General features: G+C 38.5%; 1 protein-coding gene across 1 annotated transcript in view; it reads right to left on the minus strand.

The window, feature by feature from the left end:
* The window catches only part of NEK11 (NIMA related kinase 11), a 242,372-nt gene that overhangs the window by 177,656 nt on the left and 42,798 nt on the right, over positions 1-21,918 (minus strand). The window contains 2 exon segments of the mRNA XM_013061426.2: positions 635-753; positions 17,088-17,253. Coding sequence (XP_012916880.2) covers positions 635-753; positions 17,088-17,253 — 285 coding nt within the window.

Here is a 21,918-nt window from a genome sequence, read left to right on the forward strand (position 1 = left end):
AAGGTATAAAAAAAAGAGTATTTTTTTAATTTTTTTTTTTACAATTAAAAGTTTTAAAATACATGTTGAAGGCAGAGATTATAATTGCAAATTACAGACAACTGAACTCATAAAACATACTTTGACCTTCTCTATCAGATATTTCATGTCAAGACTGACTTTTGGTCTGTTTCTCTGAGGCCCAAGAGTATCTTCTGCCTCAATCACTTAGCTTCTGCTGGGATGTGACACTGACACATTCTAAATTCATTCCATGAAATTCATTTAGAGCATGCTAGGTATTAATAGCTCAAGCCTGTTGAAAGATATAATAAATTCATAGCATGCAAAAGGTATCTGAGAATTGCTTACAATCACAGGATATGATCAGATATATGAAAATATGTTTAAGACAAGTTTCTGTCTTGTATTCAATGCCAACTTGATTTCTAGAACAACAAAAAATGACTGTTCAAGTAAATCTTCTATACTGAATCATTCAACAGTTTCCTCATGGAAAAGCATATTGTGTAGCTGTTTAACTATAGTCATTTACCTCTGGACTTGCTTCCTTTCAGTTCCACTCCCAGAAATTCATTTTTCAAGTTCAGACATGACTGTCAAAATCGTGTCCATCAGTAAAAAATGCACATACCTTTCATGCATGTAGTCAACTCCTAGTAACAGCTGGATAAACCATTCTATTATTTGACTTTCCAGAAAGGTTTTGCCAGCTTCCTTATATTCCTGAATTTTACAGTCCAGATCACGGCCCTGAAACACAACAGCATAATTTTTCATATTTTTCCTTCAGTTACGATTTTAAAATCAAGTTCTTTATACAACAGTTAACACACAGCAGTGACTATTTATCACAAGAAAGTGAGTATGTACTGCCACGCTGGAACTTATAGTCTCTCCTTGACCAAACTCTAGCCAGTCTCCTCTGAGCCCTCTTCTCAAATAGGCCTCAACCTTGGGTTAGAAACACTTGAGCACACTTCTAATAACTCAAGGCCACATCCCTAGGGTGACACTAGCCTCTCTTAAAGTGTCTGCCTGAGAAGACTTATGGTTGCCACAAGAATTTATTATTTGTTGCAGCCCACACCTCTGTCCTGGTATCTGTGGAAGGGTAGGGGCCTCACTTGAATTAATGCCAGTTAGCTAGCCCAGACACACATGAACCAACCCCTTTTCTGCTTTCTGTTCTTTTTCTTTTCCCTGACTCTGCTCAGGCCCCCACCATTTTCCCCCTTCTTCCAGTCTCCCTTTTCATGGTCCAGTCCCCTATGCACTTATCAAAATACACGCACAACCAGAAAGAGCTCAGGTCTATCCCCGACGGGCAGATACCGAATAAACTCTGTCTTTACCATTTTAAGTAATGCCCACTGTGTTAATCTTTGACATCATTCAAGGACAAAAGCTCTTCTAAAGGGTGTTATTTTTATTACATTATTTAAATATTACCTAAAAATTATTTTCGTTACATTATATTATATCACATATTTACATGTACCCACATAAAACTAAGAATGACTTTCCTTATACTTAAAATTTTATATAACTGTAGAAGCCTGACATATATACAAAGTAAAAATATAAATCCAGTAAAACTCAAATAAATGATATTAATTTAATATAACGTGATGATGTTCTGGTGAAACTATGTCAGTCCTTACATTATAAATATGGCACTGGATGCTCGAATTTGATTCTTTTCAGTTTGGCATGTCCAGACTAACGTGTGTCTTGGATGACTTAACTTTCTTTTTGTCTATTTAACTACAGAAAAATTCCCAGGAATACAGCAATGGTTGATTTATGTGGGTTCCAAACACATCATTTAAACATTTAGTCAGTCTGTCCTCCCACTCACCGATGATGGAGTAATACTTGGTGCCAAAAATGAATCATGAGCACAATGACAAACATCTAAAATTGCCTGACAGTGTCTGATAAGACCCCTTCTGATTATGCTTATATTAATGTATTTCACCTACCATAGAAATGAGTATGCAAAATGTTAAATTCTCTTGAGAAGCACTATATCTGATCCCCTTTACCTTAAACACCGGACAAGTAAATGCAATTCCAGAAGTGTGCCTCTGAAGAAAAAATGAGTGAAATGCAAGTGTTTTTAGTCTTTAGGGGATGCCAACAACACAGCCCCATGAGAGAAGAGAAGTACTAAGCCACATCCCTAAGGAACATAAGAGCCAAACATTAAGCTACTTACAGACTTCCTGACAGAATTTTCCTTGTTAAATGAAAAGGAGAAACATTTATAGGCAATGAAACAATCAAAGGAAAACTACTTCTAATTAAACATTAGGTCAACTAACTTACTCACTTGTAATGCATTTTTTATTTCCTCTCAGTGCAATATGCAAATATTTGCCTTGCACATTCTAACCTTCCACAAGGGCATGACAAGTCAAAAATGGCATAGCAAACCTTCAAATTGTACCCTAGCTCACATTCAGTTTGCTGCTGGATTTTCTGGGCCAAGGAGATCAAATCTTGATGGAACTCAAAGATACAGTGAATCAAATATTTGACTCATTGTCAAAAAGACTGTCATTTTCTTCTCATTCTCCAAACCTACATTTATAGCCTTCCCCTCTTTTTGATCCTAGAGTTTATCAAGGTCCTATTGGCCCATACAAGTTATACATCACAATGCTTCTATAAATCGCACAAAACAATTTTTGACAATATCCTGTGAAGTAGACACAAAAGCCCTTCTGATAAAAGGTGAGCGCTATAAGTGTATATATTTTTCAATCCAGGTTTCCTCTTGTATCCAAGAGGATCTTCCTCTCTCTCACACACACATACATGCACACAAATTTTAAAACAAAACAAAACAAAAAAACAAACCAGATATCCTTTCAATATTACATTTAGATTTTCTGAATATGATAAAATATCCCCACTGTCAGAAAAGTAATTATATACATGTTGCTGTGTCCTTCCTGAATAGCTTCAGATGAGATGTATGGATGGACAGATAAATGGATGGAGGGAGGGAAGAAGGAAGGAAGGAAGGGAGGGAGGGAGCCAGGAGGAAAGGAAGAGGGAAAGAAGAAAAAGAAGGAAAAAGGAAAAAACTTATAGAAATATCAATGAAGCTGTCTGCTTCAAACTAATGTTTCTTACTTTAGAAAGGTCATACATAAGTACAGTTGTCCCTATGAAAACAGCTTTTTGCATACCCCAATTTAGTGTTATTACACTAAATTGGACAAATTTGTTTATTAAAATAGCAGTCTTGGGACGCCTGGGTGGCTCAGTTGGTTAAGCAGTTAAGCAGCTGCCTTCGGCTCAGGTCATGATCCCAGCGTCCTGGGATCGAGTTCCACATTGGGCTCCTTGCTCAGCAGGGAGCCTGCTTCTCCCTCTGCTTCTGCCTGCCATTCTGTCTGCCTGTGCTCGCTCTCTCCCCTCTCTCTCTCTGATAAATAAATAAAATCTTTAAAAAAAAAATAGCATTCTTTTCCAGAATTTATCCCCAACAAATTAAAGAAATATGAATTTTACATATTTGTATTAGCTTTGGTATTGTTTTCTTTGCGAGTGAGCAGAATTATGTTCTCTGTGAGTTATCTTGCCATAATGGGAGCATACTCCCTGGGGTGACATTTAGTGTTAGTCTGACAAGTAGCTCCTAATGCTCTCCCAAGTGGTGACCAGAACTTGCTTACCTGTTTCCTGCATTGATAGTAAGTATGCACACAATTTCCCACGACTAAATAAATATATATGTAGATTTTTTTAAAAGATTTATTTATTTGAAAGATAGAGATCACAAGTAGGCAGAGAGGCAGGCAGAGAGAGAGGAGGAAGCAGGCTCCCCGCAGAGCAGAGAGCCCAATGCAGGGCTCGATCCCAGCACCCTGGGATCATGACCTGAGCCTAAGGCAGAGGCTTAACCCACTGAGCCACCCAGGCGCCCTTATATGTAGATTATTAAAAAAACAACAACAACAGGTTCTTCAATAGTGGGCCTCAAAGTGACATGACAAAAGGAGATTACACAAATTGCCTCTTGCTCTCTGAGCAGAACTATAAGGAGAAATGAACCAGTTCCTAATATTAAGCAAGGAATGTGTTTACTCGACAAGATAGCCAAAAGATTAATCAGAGAGCTGGGTCTCATCTTCCTCAAGTTACTGCCTCTGCAATTTTCATGTTGAACATTTATCTCTAAAAAAAGTATTTCCTTTGTATTTTGTTCTTAATAAATACTCTGTAGACTATTTTCTTAGGATTTAAATTGGGTAATCAAGACACTCGCAGATTAAGATAACAAATTATGCTTTTATATAACAAGAGAAATACAATTTTTTGTGTGAAGCAGTCTTATTTTAACTCAGCAGTATGAGAAGCATTTATGACTCTCTTTAAGCCATCTTCAATGTAAAAATCAAATGTTTTTGATAAAATGTCATACCTCAGTTTAAGTTCTTATTGTAATATCTATACGCTCATTTTTTCTTAATTTTTTCTTTGAGAAATATTTAATGATGACACTTATTGCTAAAAAAAAACTTTAGTGATGGGTGCCTGGGTGGCTCAGTTAAGTGTCTGCCTTTGGCTCAGGTCATGATCCCAGGGTCCTGGGATGAGCCCCACATCAGGTTCCCTGATCAGCAGGGTGTCTGTTTCTCCCTCTGCCCCTTCTTCTGTGCTCTCTCTCAAAAATAAATAAAATCTTAAAAAACAAAAACTTTAGAGGCCCTGAGTGGCTCAGTGGGTTAAGCCTCTGCCTTCAGCTCAGGTCATGATGTCAGGGTCCTGGGATTGAGCCCCACATAGGGCTCTCTGCTCGGCAGGGAGCCTGCTTCCCCCTCTCTCTCTGCCTGCCTCTCTGCCTACTTGTGATCTCTCTCTCTCTTTCTCTATCACATAAATAGATAAAATCTTTGAAAAAGTGTTATTAAAAAAAAACCTTTAGTGAAGAATACTGACTTTGACTTAAACCATTATTAATGTGGCCCTAAGTCTCCATTTTTCATAGAAAATGCTTTCTTTCACTAACATCACTCCTTGAAAGTTGTAAATAAGGCTTTGATGTTAACTTCTGAAGTTCTGAAAATCTGTTACCCAAAATATATCATTTGATGGGTTAATGGCATCTCCTCCCTCCCCCATCCCAATTAGCCAACATGAGATTGATTTTGAAATGCCGAGACCTTGAAGAAATGAAGAAAAACTCAAACACAGTTTCTAAACACTCTCTTTGATTCCATTAAAAACTTTTAAATCCTAAAAGCATTTAATTAAAAAAAGTTAATCTGTGTTGTTGCTGTTTTTTTTTTTTTTTAAAGTCATCTACAGAAGCCCTTATAACCGGTTTAAAAGGCTAAAGTAGAACATTCTCAGAGGCCTTTGTGTAGGCAACATTCAGAGTGTACACAAAGGACAAAATAATCTCAGGATTTTAGGGCTGGAAGAAGCTTGAAAAATTGTTCTGCTCCACTTCATTTTAAAATAAAAAAGCTGCCCCTTATTAATTTGCTTGGTTGACATCTTAAAATGCTGTTCTGTTACACTCTTTGTCACCTTTAAACAAGCTTCTAATACATCCTTCCAGAGGATCTCAAATGTCAGCAGGCATCAGAATCATCCATGTTGCTTGTCTAAAAGGTATACTCCTGCACCACATCAACAGAGACTCTGGTTCAGGAAGCCTGGAGAGGACAATGGAATCTGTATTTTTAAAAAATTTTTTATTAAAACAAGTGGTACTCACTTAGAAGCATTCAGTATGTTAACAAAACAGTTGCAACTTTTTTTTCCTTGCAGTTACAGAGTGGTTTTTAGTTAACAAAACAGCAGTGATTTCGTACAAGCTGCATCAGAGACAACTGAAGATGAATAAACTGTCATCCCTGGGAATGCCCAACTGGCTCAGCAGGTAGATGAAATTCTGGATCTTAAGGTTGTGAGTTCAAGCCATATGTTGGGAGTAGAGATTACTTAAAAAAATAAAATCTTAAAAAGGAAAGAAAAGAAAAACTACCATTTCCATATATAACTAATTTGTGCTGTGCACCAACCAGAACCCGCTTTAAATATCTATGCCAATTCCCCACGTCCACACTATAACAGGCAAAGTTAGTGGCCACAGAAAGACCACCATGACAGGGCTGTCGAAAGACATTCTGGAATGTGTTAACTGTACAAAGATAAGCAAACAACAACAAGAAAAAAAACTTAAACTAAAACAAAAAACCCACTGTATAGACTGTACAATTTAAAAACAAATCTTACCCAGACTTATATTTCAATTTTTTTCTTTAAAAGGCGTGAGCTGTATACAGGGAGCATTACATGATTTATAGACAAGGAAAAAAAACTGTGCCAACACCAACTCATTCATCAACATATTCTTCCTCCTCCTCCTCCTCTTCCTCATCTTCCTTGTCTTTCTGCTTTTTCTTGCTTTTTGCGGCCTTGATGACACCATTTTTGCCGCACTGGACTTTCCTTGAGCATGGTATGCAGAAATCTCCTTTTCATAGTTTTCCTTCAGCTGAGAGGCCTTCTTTTCATGAGACTGCTTGTCATCTACAGCAGTGTTTTTCCACATCCTTCCCAGTTTCTTTGCAACGTCACCTATGGATAGGCCGAGACGTTCTTTGATTTGGGGGTGACACTCAGAACAAAACTCCTTTGATTCTGGGCCAATACTCAGAACAAAACAAGAAAAAGGCCAAAGGAGACCTGTTGGGTGCACTGGGATCCTTGAACTTCTTTTTCTGTTTCCCCTTTAAGGGGGATGTAAGTTTTCATTTGTCTTTCATAATGGGCCTTGTCCACCTTTGTCATGTCTTCAAATTTTCCTTTCTCTTTAGCAGACATGGCCCTCCACCTCTCTGAGGACTTCTTAGACATATCTGAGAAACTGACTCAAGCATCTGGGTGCTTCATCTCGAGCTCCTTTCAGAAAGTTTGCACAAAGAATGCATATGATGACATTTAGCCTCTCAACTTCTTAGGATCTCTTCTACCCATGTTTAGTTATTTTCTTCAGTGAGGCACAGAGTCACCCCATGCCCACCTGGCTCTCACTCACCCCAGCACTGCCTCTATGGAGTTCAGTGTACTGCAATGGCTGTCAGAATCCGTAATTTTAAACAAGTATTCTAAGTGACTCTGGGACAGGTAGCCCATAGACCACACTTTAAGGAAATGTTGCTAGATAATGACAAGAATGGGCCATTTATACCTAATATTTCACCCATCAATGAAAACATTTGGCCCAATAGTTTGAAAAATTCCAAAGGCAAAAGCTGTATTTGGGACAGTCAGGGTTCAATAAGAATCATTTTATAATGATACATTTTTAAAAGCCTGTGGCATTACTAAAGAAAACACCAAAAAATGAAAGTGAGAAGGGCAGGGAAGGAGATCATCTGTCATTATAGAACCCAAAGACATTTCCTTAGAATTTTGGAAGTTCACTGTAATGGAGTACATAAAAGTGGGAGAAATGGAGGCCACACCATGCTCTTAAGAGCAAAATAAGAAAATCCAGTTTCGATATAGGTACTAAATAATGGCATGTAGTATCATGATGTTTCTGTCTCATAATATAAATGAGAATTCCTGAGTTTAGTTGCTAATTTCTTTTTCCAAATTTTTTCAGAGTAAGTGTTCTTCCTGTTGAGGCAAATATGCATGGATAAGAATAAAATGGTAGAACTTATTTTTATCTATAAATCAATGGGTTGTTTTTAAAATAAAGTATTTGAAGTGGATTATTCTGATCCTGTTTTTGAAGAGTTATATTTATATAAAGTCATATGTCAGCTAAAGCTATACCCCAGATGCGGTTAAGTTCTACTGAGTTTATGAACTGCTTTATATTTAATGCATTAGTACAAATCTTTTAATAAAACTAGTTTCACTTTTCAATTTTTACATTAACAATTTTAAGTAAAAGTCAATGGCCTTACTTTTTAACTTTGCTGTTAAAAGGTTAAAATATTTCATAGTTTAAACAAAGAAAGTAGGTAGGACAAATCATATTACTTTATTTTGGTACTTAAAAATCATAAGTAGATCAGTCAGGTCTATAAAATCATGAGATACTCACGTGATTTACAACCTTCCCTACCTGAATAAAGTCTAGACCTATAGAATTGGCACAGAGCAAATTCAGGAAGGCCTACCTACTCCAGGATGGAGCTGCCCAGATAACAGAGAACCCTGATGGGACCAACCTCTCTAAAGATAATGCTTAGTTCCCTCAGTCAGCAGCAATCCCAGCAAAGCAGGCCCTAAAGACAGCCCTGATATGTGGACACCTGGAGCTCACACTGGGAAGGATGGTGCTATAGACTGAATGTCCCCCCAGAATACCTATGTAGAAATCTTAACCCCAGTATGATAGTCGGGGGGGGGGGGCGGATATTGGGAAATGATTAGATCAGGAGAGTGAGGCTCATGAATAAAATTAGTGGCTTTATAAAGGAGACCCCAGAGAACTCCCTCACCCCTACTACCATGTGAGGACACAGCAAGAAGATGACCAACTGTCTACAAACCAGAAATCTGGCCTTCACAGACACCAAATCTGCCAGAATCTTGATCTCAGATGTCAAGCCTTCAGAACCATGAGAAATAAGTTTCTGTTGTTTAGAAACCACTCAGTCTATGGTATATTGTTATAGCAGCCTGAATAGACTAAGGCAGATGGTCACTGATCAACGTCACAATAATCAATATACCAAGAATCTCTCTCAACCATGAAAAAACCAATTTGGATGGAAGTAGTCCCAGACACAGGATAATCAACAGTAGCTTTATGAGACATGTCATTGCCAAATTCACTTGCAAGAGTGTACTGACACCTACTAGAGGTTCAAGATTATAAAACTCAGCCTACTTACTTGATTCATTTAAGAAGTTTTACATAAATAAGAAACATAAGCGAAAATTTCAAATTTTATTTTTTACAGTACAAACAGATCCTTGGCAAGTAATCGCTTGAAAATTGCTATCAGACCCATTAGTGTTTAAGAATTTGCATGTTTCCTCCTTCCCACATGAATCATCCTACCAACTACAAGTCAGACTCAGAACTTGCCTTCTAGAAAACAACTGGAAAGGGAAGACAGGAGTAGAAACAATTATAATCATAACTTCCATTATTGACAATCTACTAGGTGCAAAGCTCTGACAGCCAATTTTTAAATACTCACTATTTCAAACTCCTAAAAAACCTAACAAAAGAGGTGTTGTTACACTATCTTAATATCAGAAAAAGATCAGAGAGATGAAATAACTTGCTCAAGGAAATGGACCAAGATTTGAACAGAAGTCAGTGTGATGACAAAGTCCACACACTTTCCACTATTTTCAAACCCTACCCAGTCTCTGAGTGAGTGAAATAAAATAATAACATCATCAACATATTAAAATATCCATGTGTGTGCAAACTAGTAGACATGTGTTTCTGTCTTTATGTATAACTGGAGATAAATATACAGAATATATGAGAATAAGCCAAGAAAACGAAATACACAGGTATGTATGAATTGTGAGATGATCACTACATTCAAGTTAATTGACAAATCTAATACTTCACATAGTTATATTCTTTCCTTCTTCTTCTTCTTCTTCTTCTTCTTCTTCTTCTTCTTCTTCTTCTTCTTGTTTTTTATAATGAGAGCACTTGAGATCTACTCTCTTGGCAAATTTCAGGCTTACAGTACAGTACTGTTAACTATGTCACTGTCCCCAGAACTATGTTCGTGATTCCCAGAATTTGTTTATCCTATAACTGAGAGTTTCCATTTAATATATTTTATATTTTCCTATAATTCACATAGGCTTGACTAGTGTGGCTATACAGAAATTTGTGTTCTGGGCCACAATTTGAAACATGTTTAGTTAACATTGTTGGTATGAGCAATAAAACAGCCAGTCTCTTCTAATTCATGTAGATAATCACATGAACTATTTGGTTGGCTCTATTAAATATTAAGGAAGGAATTAGAGCAATCCAAGTAGAAAGAAAAAAGGAGCAGTTTTCCTAATACCCCTGGTCCTGCTTCTACCCTGAACAAAAATCAATATTCTGGCCATGTGATTACCAGAAAATTACTCCACCTGGGGTCCTGCTTCCTCATCTATAAAATAGAATAATATATAAAGACTCTACTTCTCCTTGAAAAGGGATGAAGCCATGTTAAGAAGACACAGGAGCCAACATGAAGGAGCCCCAACAGCTAAAGCCGGAAGAGTATTGGGTTATAACCCATAGAATAAAATAAATATTTATGAGTTCATGATAATATAAATAATTGAATAAATACATAAGTGGAAAAGGAACAGTAGAACAACTATTCCTTATAAGAGAATTCCAATTAGTAAATGTAGAAAGAATGAAGGAAATACATAATCACCATTAGGAAAACATCAGAGTAAAAATTGCTCCAGGCAACCTTCACTGGAAGATGCTAAAATCAGTGGTTGGAAGTTTGAGGAAAAACAGGATTATCAGCATAGTCTCAAAGTATCTTTCCCAAGATACTACCCACATTTTTTGTAGTGTTACCCACTACAAAAAAAGGAAATAGTAACTTTACAGTGGAGAACTTCACAGTGGAGAAATGCAGCAGACAAAACTTCAATCAAATAATCAAAGTTAACATCCACCAGTAATAAGATGTACTAACTTCATGTCCCCTCTTAATACGATATACTGAGAAGGACACCACATCACTTCTGTGGTAGTCTTGCCCAGAATATATAACCTCAATCTAATCATGAGAAAACATCAGACAAATTCAAACTGAGAGTTCTTCTACAAAATAACTTACCAGTACTCATCAAAAGTATCAAGGTCATTTAAAACAAAACAAAACAAAACAAAAGGCTGGAAAGGGAAACTATAATAGATCAGAAAAGACTAAAGAGATACAACAATTATATGCATTGTAGGATCCCAGATTTGGCCCTGGAACAGACAAAGACACTAGGAAGGAAACTGGTAAAATATTAATATTCTGGTTTTGATAACCATACAGAGGCTATAAAAGTTATTAACATTAGGAAACATGTTTAACTTCAAATGCATTACAATTAAAGGTGAAGTATTAAATTCTTACATCATGGTCCATGTTTTTCTACTTCTTAGTGTTTTATCACATTATTCCCTTTAACTCAAATGTCCTTGCCCCATCTCCCTGACCAAATCCTTCCCATACTTCAAGTTCAAATATAATGCCAGCTCTTCCATGGTTCCTGCAGCCCAAAATCATTTCTCTTGACTCTTAGCTCCCATAGTATTTTTTTTTTAAGATTTTATTTATTTATTTGACAGAGAGCGAGATCACAAGTAGGCAGAGAGGCCGGCAGAGAGTGAGAGAGGAGGAAGCAGGCTCCCTGCTGAGCAGAGAGCCCGATGTGGGGCTGGATCCCAGAACCCTGGGATCATGACCTGAGCCGACAGCAGAGGCTTTAACCCACTGAGCCACCCAGGCGCCCCAGCTCCCATAGTATTTTAACCACCCCATTCCCTTGACCCCTACCACACACACCCCTTGTATTTTTGCCATTGTTATAAATGATTTATTTATTCTACCAGACAGGTACATTGTACCATGTTGTACCATACTTCTAGAATTGTATCTGACACAGAGCTGGGGATCATAATGGCTTCTGGAAAGACCTTTGATTACCGCTGCCTTTGTGAACTTGAAATTCTTAAGGAACCAATAAATAATCTAGAATGTCAATTTATTCATATACATTGAGAACTACAACTGCCAAGACAGGAGGGAGCTCTTGTCAGTTTAGCCAGAAGATTTTTTCCTTTTAGAAGAGGCCTAAGTAGAGAGCTGAATTGTAATCAGAAGTTGCACATGGAGCAAGGAGAATAGACCAGGCAATTCTCATGAATAATAACACCAAGCGAGGTCCCTAAGGATAAAACCTAACCCACCATCAGAGCCGTACCTCCCAGTTCTCAGGTCTGGGCCTCATATTTGCTCAGTGCTCCATAAACGCTGACAAAGCTTTCCTTTACAACGCTGTTTTCCTATTTGTACACTAACCATTCCCCTTCTAATGTAGTTCACAGCCCTGGCTACATATTCAAGTCACTGGAGAGCATTCAGAACTCCTGATGTCTAGATAAAAATCCAGGTTAGTTAAATCAGGCTTTCTGGAGATGGGCCTCAGGTCTTGTGATTTTTTAAAAATCTTCTGGCATTTCTAATGTACAGCCAAGGTTGAGAATTACCGTTATACCGATAAATTTTGGTTTAGTTATGTCAGTATCGCTAAGTAGAAATTAGACAAGTCCAATCATTCCTGCTTTTGGGGGACAGTCATATGCTCTCTCTCTCTACTGAAGATATGTGATCTCACCTATCCTCCACTGCACCTACTAAGTGAATAACCAGGTTTCTGGGGATGTCCTGCCCTCACCCAAAGGGAAACCTTCAGGTAGTATCCCACAGGTCTCTAGTGCAGAATATTGTTAGACAGTCAGCAAAATAAGACAGGACAAAATGCTTTTGACATATAAAACAGGTAGAAGGATCCAATGTTTTAGCTTTTACCATTAGTGTTTGACAGAAATGTGGTGGGAAGCAGCGGGAAGCAAGTGATAAATAATTTGTGAGAAAAAAAATTCTGAATACTAATTTCCTTCTGGCTCACTCTGTGGGTCCATGTGACAAAAAATGAATCAGAAAAAAATCAATCCCACATTGAAAGTTTGAGATGGCTTCTACTATGTATAAAGTGCTGAGTGCCAAGAGGCATAAAATACTATGTGGTTAGGGTAGGAGGGGCAGGTGGGAGAGACTTCCAGCCAGGAGATTATGGGAGTCTTTGTAAAAAAAAGGTGGCATTTCTGCTGGGCCGGGGAGGATGATTAGGATTTGAAGGAGGATATTCTAAAAGGGAATGGTCCAAGTACAGATGAAGAGGTGTGAAACTGTGCGGTACAGACAGAAAACAGGAAGTAGTTCCATTTAACCTTGGGTGGTGGGGCAGGGGGAAAAGAGAAAACACCAGTATTTGAAATACTCTCCCACTCTGGTAGTTTTGGAACTACTCCCCATCAAAGATTTGGTTAGATCTTGACAAGAAGTTGTGAGAGTTCAGTTATTTGCTTTTCACACTCATAATCGATAAGATGTGCCAAAGGGTTGAGAGGTAGATGTAGCAGTCTCACAAATGAATCTATATATTTCAGTCTTGCAAGGTCTCAAATTAAATTACAAAAGAGCAAACTTGGAGATAAAAAGACCAGCTATTTGAATGGTGATGGCATTTTCCTATGAAGTGCAAGTTTGGCAATATGCTATTTCCAATATTATTTTACCTCAATAAAAAGAGGATGAAGCCAAGCTTGTGCAAGTTAAGGGCAAATTTGGGTCTGAGGGTGAGAAATATCTCTGTTAACAAGAACTAGTGATCTGCACACGTCATTTCTTGGGAGTCTGGGAAGCTACAGCCTTACAGCTCAGCAGCTTGGAGCCCTGGAAGCCCCACCGCAGTTCCCCCGAGCCTGTCTACAGTCGTCACCATGGCAACGCGCCTCCTGAAAGAGTAGCTCAGCCCTTGGAAACCACCAGAATTTGAAAATTAACGCAGATGATCCTAGAGTGGATCCTGTGCGAGAAAAAACATACAGAAACGTCCTTTCTAAGAACATAAATGGGACAAGTGGGCTATATTTGAAGATGGATTATGGATTAGATAGGGGGCGGGTCTCAAACTTAGATGTGTTTTGGACTTGCCTGGTGGACTTGTCAAAACACAGATTGCTGGACCCCACCTCCAGAATTTCGGATTCAGTATGGCCGGGGTGGAGTACCCAGGTAATAGTGATGCTGCTGGCCTGGGATCACATTTTAACAAGCCCCTGGATTAAATACCAGCATTGCTGCTGCTTTTAAAAAAATGAAATAAAGATTTTGTTTATTTATTTGTCAGAGAGAGAGAGCACAAGCAGGGGGAGTGGCAGGCAGAGGGAAATGGGGAAGCAGGTTCCCTGCTGAGCAAGAAGCCTAATCGGAAACTCCATCCCAGGACCCTGAGATCATGACCTGAGCTGAAGGCAGATGCTTAGCCTACTGAGTCACCCAGGTATCCCACCAGTATTGTTTCAATGTTAATTTTCTGATTTTGACCATTGTACCATGGTTATATAAAACAGTGTCATCAGCCTCAGGAAATACAGCAGTAGTATTTAGAACAAAGAGGCAACCTGTCTGCAACCTGCTTTCAAACGGTTCAGGAAAAAAATACAGATAGATGAATAAATAGAATGATAAAGCAGATGTGGGAAAATTATAACAATTGGCAAATCTGGATGAACAGTTCATTGTGTTATTCTTATAAGTTTTCTGGTAGATTAAAATTAGATTAAAGTTAAACATTTTTAAAAATAAGACAGGGAAAGAAAGTTCCAGCTTATCACCTAGACACTCTAGGTGAGCTTCTAGGTAGCTGGTAGCCATACATGGTTATTTGAATTTAAATATATTAAAATTAAATAAAATTTAACATCCAGCGCCTTGACCACACAAGCCACACTTTGTCAAGTGCAAAAGAGTCATGTGGGACTCCTGACTACTGTATTGGACAACACAAATAGAGAACATTTCCACTATCACAGAAAGCTCTATTGCATAGTACTGACCACACTGAAAAATAGTAAGACCAGGAGAGAATCTTTGGAAAGTCTAATGTGCCAAAAGCAGCAGGAGGTAATAGTAATAGTCACAAGCAGTAGGTGTCAGTTGTCTACCAAATAAAACAGTTGATTAACTGAAGGGCAAAAGGAAGATAAATGATTAAATTATAGGAGATGGATCATACTGTAGCTACACACGGAAACACCTATAGTTTTGCATGGATTCAGGACATACATGCCAGAGTAGCTGTTCATTATCACAGCTCTGCACAACTCATCATTTTGTTTTTCTTAGCAGTCCACTGGCTGAAGAAGTAGACGCCCAAATGCAGTGGTTCTCCCGCCCTCCTCTTTCCCTCTCACTTTCCTCCAAGCAGAGGAATGGACAAGGTAACAAGGCAATGCTGAGCCGAGGAGGCTGACCTGCCCAGAAATAGCTGGGACTTGGAATATCTCAAACTTGCAGATGTTTTAACTGGGCTTTCGGCTTCATATTGGTTAATACACTAGCTAATGTGTCAAGCAGGCAAGGCTGACTTTTGTTGCTATCCCCGCTCTTTCCGAGTTTCTTCTGCCTCTTTTTTTCTGTGTCTCAAACACACAGCACCCTCTGGGTGTCCAAAGTTTCTGACCAAACAGGCCTGCCTTCCATTCTAACAATCATCTTCCTTCTTTTTTTATTTTATTTTTTTTAATTTTTTATTTTTTATAAACATATATTTTTACTCCCAGGGGTACAGGTCTGTGAATCACCAGGTTTACACATTTCACAGCACTCACCAAAGCACATACCCTCCCCAATGTCCATAATCCCACCCCCTTCTCCCAAACCCCCTCCCCCCAGCAACCCTCAGTTTGTTTTGTGAGATTCACTTATGGTTTGTTTCCCTCCCAATCCCATCTTGTTTCATTTATTCTTTTTCAAATTTTTTTTCATTTATTTATTTTCAGCACAACAGTATCATTATTTTTTCACCACACCCAGTGCTCCATGCAATCTGTGCCCTCTATAATACCCACCACCTGGTACCCCAACCTCCCACCCCCCGCCACTTCAAAGCCCTCAGATTGTTTTTCAGAGTCCATAGTCTCTCATGGTTCACCTCCCCTTCCAATTTACCCCAACTCCTTTCTCCTCTCTAACTCCCCATGTCCTCCATGATATTTGTTATGCTCCACAAATAAGTGAAACCGTATGATAATTGACTCTCTCTGCTTGACTTATTTCACTCAGCATAATCTCTTCCTTCTTTCCAGCATCTTTTCTTTCAGGCCCTGGTAACACCCAGGTGATGAGCTGACTAAATTCACTCTAAAGTATGACAAGCACCAAACTCCTCCAAGGTACATTTGGCTAAGACTAGCTCCCAGAATGCTCTGGGAGATGCTTTTTGAGCAAAGTCATCTTCATGTTCTCTCTGCCTGACCCAGCCCTTCTAGCTTCCCTCTACCTGGCCTCTCAGGAGCAAACACAGCGTCACAGTACAGCCGCACCTTGTCGTTTCCCCTCCCCTCCCTTTCCAAGCAGGTTCAGACTCAGTTGGGGCTCAGTAAAATACACGGCTATTACTTGCAGAGAACATGGAGTGGCAGGGAAAACTGCAAATACATGAAGCCATAAATCACAAAATGATAAATGTGAAGAAAGATTTTCATGAGGAAAATGAGCCATATTTCCATTTTCAAACTTCCACCGGGGAAAATGAGGAATAGGCCTAGAACCTGAAAGTCAAGAGAGGGACCTCTGCTCTGTCCAGGCCTGTTACAGCATTTAAATGTCCATCTAAGTATTGGACCATTGTAAAAGGTTTGGGTAATCCTTCCCTAAATTACTCTCTCTCCAAGAGGCACTGTCCCGTAACAACTATTACTCCATTGGAAGTGAGTCTGTCAATTACCTAGAGATCATCATTCTTAGCTGCAAGACACCATACCCCAGGGCTTTATAGTTCAGCTTGTGGGCTTTTTTCTTTTTTAAAAAAGTTTTTATTGGGGCGCCTAGGTGGCTCAGTGGGTTAGAGCCTCGGGCCGTCAGCTCGGGTCATAGTCTCAGAGTCCTGGGATCAAGCCCCACATCAGGCTCTCTGCTTGACAGGGAGCCTGCTTCTCCCCGGCCCCACCTGCTTGTGATCTCTGTCTGTCAAATAAATAAATGCATAAATAAAATCTTTTAAAAAAAAATCTTTAAAAGTTTTTATTTAAATACCAATTAGTTAACATAGAGTATAGTATTAGTTTCAGGTGTACAAATAGTGATTCAACACTTCCATACAATACTCGGTGCTCATCACAATATCCTTAATCCCTATCACCTATTTAATCCAACCTCCTCAACCTATGATTTGATCACTGAACTTATGAGATATCTCTTTATAGACAGCTATATACTGTGAAATAGATTCTTACTGAGAATTCCAAAAGAGGAGAGTCTCACCTCACAGTACTCTGTGATAATGCAGAAATTATCGTGCTCCACAAAGCTCGCATGGAACTTGACAATAGCGGGGTGGTCCAGCTTGGAAAGGAGCTGAGCCTCCAAATTGGCCTGCACAGTCTCATTGGGATTAAGATCTCCAACAGAGATTTCCTTCAGTACCTTTCTGCAGCCAAACAAACAAACAAAAATAAAAATTTAAATACATTTAGAGTTAAAAAATAACAGCTATGAAAAGTGGTCCAGGGCCACCTAACTAATGTCCAGGCCATGACCTACACGTAGGTTTGGTATTGTCTGTTATGACACTGTCGCCTAGTGGTCCCTGAACCTGCTTGCCTATCCTGGTCACTGACATAGCTGTACCCCTACAGATTTGGTCAAACAGGGCAGAATCTGAGCTAATTTTGAGCAACATTGCTGAGGGGGCTGCTCCTCCTCTGTCTCTGTAGATGTCTCAGCTTCCCTTTGTCTTTCACATAGCATCTCTGCTTTCATCTGTCTCTTTCTGTGTCTCTGTGAGACTCTCTCTCTTCCTATCCTTCACCTTATCTGTTTTCCTCTGTTTTTCTATTTCTATTCCTATCTTGGTATCTATTTCTGTTTCTTTTTTTGTTTGTTTGTTTCTCTCTATATATGTATGTATTTATTAATCTATCAGTGCTGTCTCTGTGTTTTTCTGTCTTTACCTATGTCCTTCTCTCTCTTTGCCTTTGTGTCTCTCTTTGCCTCTGTGTGGGTGTGTGCTTCTCTCTCTCAGCTTAAAATTTTCCAAATCTAACAACTTAATATCAATAGGGTCATTATCTATTTAGTTTCTTTTTTAAACTATCCTTGGCATAGCATACTTTATTGCTATTGGTATTTAGGACAAGAAAAAAAAATCTAAAAACACTGATAGAGAGGAATTTAGGATCTCAAGCATGTATAAAGGGAAAAAGAGCTCATTAAATCTCCAAATTATTAATTTTAAAACTGTGATAACTCAATGAGAGTGGACCAAAACACTATCTCTTCCCATCTGAGAAAAAAATAGTCTGATGAACAAACCAATTATAGTACCAAGTGTAAACTAGATTGCTGGGAAAAAGCACTTTAGAGCACCAATTATGTGTGCAGACAGATTCTGCTGATTATAAGTGAATGTTAGCTATTCATTAAGGCAAGTTCTGCAGAACCCATACTAGAAAACATTTTGCAAAGATGTTCTTTAAGAGTTACAACCTATGCATATTAATGAAAATGTATTTATAGTAGAAACAGTCTTAATTAAAGGCCCTTCAACCAAATCATGGATGAACCAGAGCTCTCCAGTTCTTTCTAACAGATGCTGATTGTCGCTTTGCCATAGGGAATGCTTGTGCCTAGTAGGTGCTCTCCAGCACATCCATTAACTTCTGCCCCTCTAGGTGAGATGTGTGCTTACCTGAGTGATTGTGCTTGTTCCTGAACTTAATCATGCCAGTTGTGCTTCTTACAGTAAATTTGTGACTTAGATGTGACAAACTGATGAAGAATGAGTATGAGTGTCATCTTTGCAAGGAAAACTGAGTTAAGTGTTTGCCAAAAAAACTTGAGTGTGACAAGTTGAAAAAAAAAAAAAATGCTGATAATAATTTACAAGATAGTGCTAAAAAGTTGGGTTAAAAATGTAAAAATTTAGTATTTTGAATTCAGTTGCTAAATTTTCATTTCATTTTAAAGAAGGTAAACCTGGAAAACAATATATATTGCAGGTAGTTTATGCAAAGAAGATGAAGGGACCTCTAATTAGAAAATACTAGATGTTGGGGCACCTGGGTGGCTCAGTGGGTTAAGCCTCTGCCTTCGGCTCAGGTCATGATCCCAGGGTCCATATCGGGCTCTCTGCTCTGCAGGGAGCCTGCTTCCTCCTCTCTCTCTGCCTGCCTCTCTGCCTACTTGTGATCTCTGTCAGATAAATAAAGAAAAAATCTTTAAAAAAAAAGAAAATACTAGATGTTGGTTAGCATCAAAAAATGGGGAAAAATGTACAATGATATATTTTAAGTTGATATAAATGCTTTCATTATGTCATTTCACTTAAAAATTGTTTGCTCTGTTTACCCAAGTACTAGCCCAAATCACTATGGATGTCATGATGGGATGTCTCCTATCCATTTGCATAGGAGAGCTCCTATGATCCTTAAAAACCCAATTATCCTATGAACTTTTCATTGATTCAAATAAGACTTTTCCCTAGTTGTTTTACTGTAGAAGAAATTTCCTCAGGCAATACCAGGGATAGAGCCTGTTTCTTTGTTCAGACTCCTGGCCTAGAAACTTAGATGTTACAGTTAACGCTGTATCTTGTAGTTTTATCCAATCCATTCCTCAGTGGCAAACGTTTCATAAAAATTCTAGGTTAGACCATCTGTCCTAGAAGCTGAGACATTATGTAGGAAAACTTAGAAAGTGTCCTTATCTAAACTGATTCCTGTCAGGTGTTGGATGACATCTGGCATTTTTTCTTGACCAATAAAAGGTTGGCATTAAGTGTCCATTCTCTAAAATCTCATCAGGAGAACCTTCTATTTCAAGACGGCCCTTATTGGGAAATCAGTTTTCCTAAAACTTGAGTCCTTTATAATATTTTACTCATTTTAAATGTTCTTCATGGTCTTCCCAGTATGAACTCATCCACCCCCAAAAGACAAGCATGGCAGGCCCTAGCTGCATTAGGGAGGATGGCCCTGCCCCAGGAGCCCCACAGGTTCTGCCCTGCCATTTACAGGACCCTTTAATTAGGGCTGCAATTTAGAAAGTTGAAACATTCGGTTTCCTTCCCCTGATGGCGCTTTCACGTTGGTTTTGTTAGCTAGCGAACACATTATCAGGTCCCTAATTGATCATGAAGTGGATTCTAGAGAAATGCTTGCTTGGTAACATTTTCTATGAGAAGACTGTGCTATCAAGAATTTGGTTAAAAATGACCTCATTTTATTAAGAGTGGCATCTCCGGCTGTTAGTGTAGTAAAAGGAGCTTGAAATGACATCGGTGGCTATGTTTTTCTGTAACTTCTGAAGATTACCACACAGCAGGTAAAGCTCAGTGACATCTTCATAGTGCTTTTCCAGTAATTTACTGTGCCCAGCTAACATGCAGTTGTAAAAGTCACAGTGGTTAAGCATGACAATATAAAGCCTTGCGCAAACTTGCAATATTCTCTTGCTGTGAAGGAACAAATGCTATCAAAAGCTTGAAGATACTTATTTTTCCTCATAAACATTAACTATTGTGCAACAGAGTGTGAGATTTTACATATAGTTACCTGAGTCCTGTCTGGCAGCTCAATGATAAAGCATAAAATCTCATTTGCCCACAGCACAGCAGACGAAGGTAAGGTTATTAAGACAGGTGATATCTAATATCATCTCTAGCTGACGCAGACAGAGTCTACCTTCCTTACCTAAAATTGTGTCACTGAACTGACAGAGGAAACTCTCATTGCATATCACTTAATATGAGATCAATATCAGCTGAAGATAGCATGGAAACTTACCAAATCAAGTACAGCTTGTCACCTGCTCAGTGACTCTCAAATAACATGACAGGTATTTATTTTATCAGAACCTCAACTGCTTGCAAGAAACTTTATGATAGTGGCAAAAAGCAAAAAACAACAAACAAGAAATAGGCATCCCTGCAAACTCACTCATTTTACAAACTTTCTGTTCTTTTTCCCAAGTGGCATTCTTCTTTCTTCCTAGAATCAGTAGCAAACGGTTAAACTTTGAAGAATGACTTTGGAAATCCGGGATAACTATTGGTAATTTCATTCCCTGAAAATTCAGTCACTCAAGACATGTATGAGGCAGACTACATTTTTAACATGTTAACTACGGAGTTATTTTTTCTCAAATTTCCCCTTGTTCTTTCAAATGCTCCCCATTGAGGGATAGACAGCTGGTAGTGCTGTTAATCTTTGCAGTTAGTCTAGAGATGACGAGCTGTGATCCTTTTCCTTGTGATTTAACCATCAATGACTCTGTATACTGTAAGCACCTACTGTGTGTCTATGATGCAGCAGGCACTGGGGACTTGTAGGCCCTGCCCTTGTGTCTACTGGGCAAGACAAATCATTAAACAAATAGATAAATGTATAGGAGTGTGTGAAAATACATATATTCTTGAAAACTTCAAATTGAGATGAATGCTATGAAGTAAGGGTAAATGATATCTGAGGCTCCCCTCATTTAAGATGTTGTGACCCTCTAATGTGAGCAGCAGCTACTGTAGCACCCACTGGGGATGGAGCCAAAGGAAACAGATTTCAACCTCGGCTTAGATGATGGTAGTTTTTTATTTGTTGTGTCGCTTTTTTTGATTCAGTATTCACCTGTTTAACAAGGAGAGATTATTAAATCTACTCCCGACTTTATTTTTTGAGGGGGGGTGGTGGATTGATTAATTAGTTGATTTATGGATTGCTTTATATTTTAATTCTAGTGTAGTTAACATAAATCTGCTCAGGACTTTTAAATAGAGTTTTCATTCATTTAGCAAGGCGGCAATTATGTTAATCTTCCTTTCTTAAATGAAGAGCTCTCATTTTTTCTAATTTTCAAGGAAATACAGTATCTTTATATGAAATTTTTTAAACAAAAGGAAAATATTACCCACAATTCAACACAGAGATAATCAGCATTAATGATTTTGTTATTTCCATCCCATCTTTTTGCTACACAGTTTTAATAGTAGAAGGCAAACAGTTTGCACAATTTTCCTGTTGTTATTTTCATGAGACATTATCATAGCAGAAACCTGTCATTTGTGGCTGCCCTGCATCTTTAGACAGCCTCCCTACATTGC

Source organism: Mustela putorius, unplaced genomic scaffold (assembly GCF_011764305.1).
Source record: "Mustela putorius furo isolate JIRA1106 unplaced genomic scaffold, ASM1176430v1.1 tig00003834_pilon_pilon_pilon, whole genome shotgun sequence".
Lineage (NCBI taxonomy): Eukaryota > Metazoa > Chordata > Mammalia > Carnivora > Mustelidae > Mustela > Mustela putorius.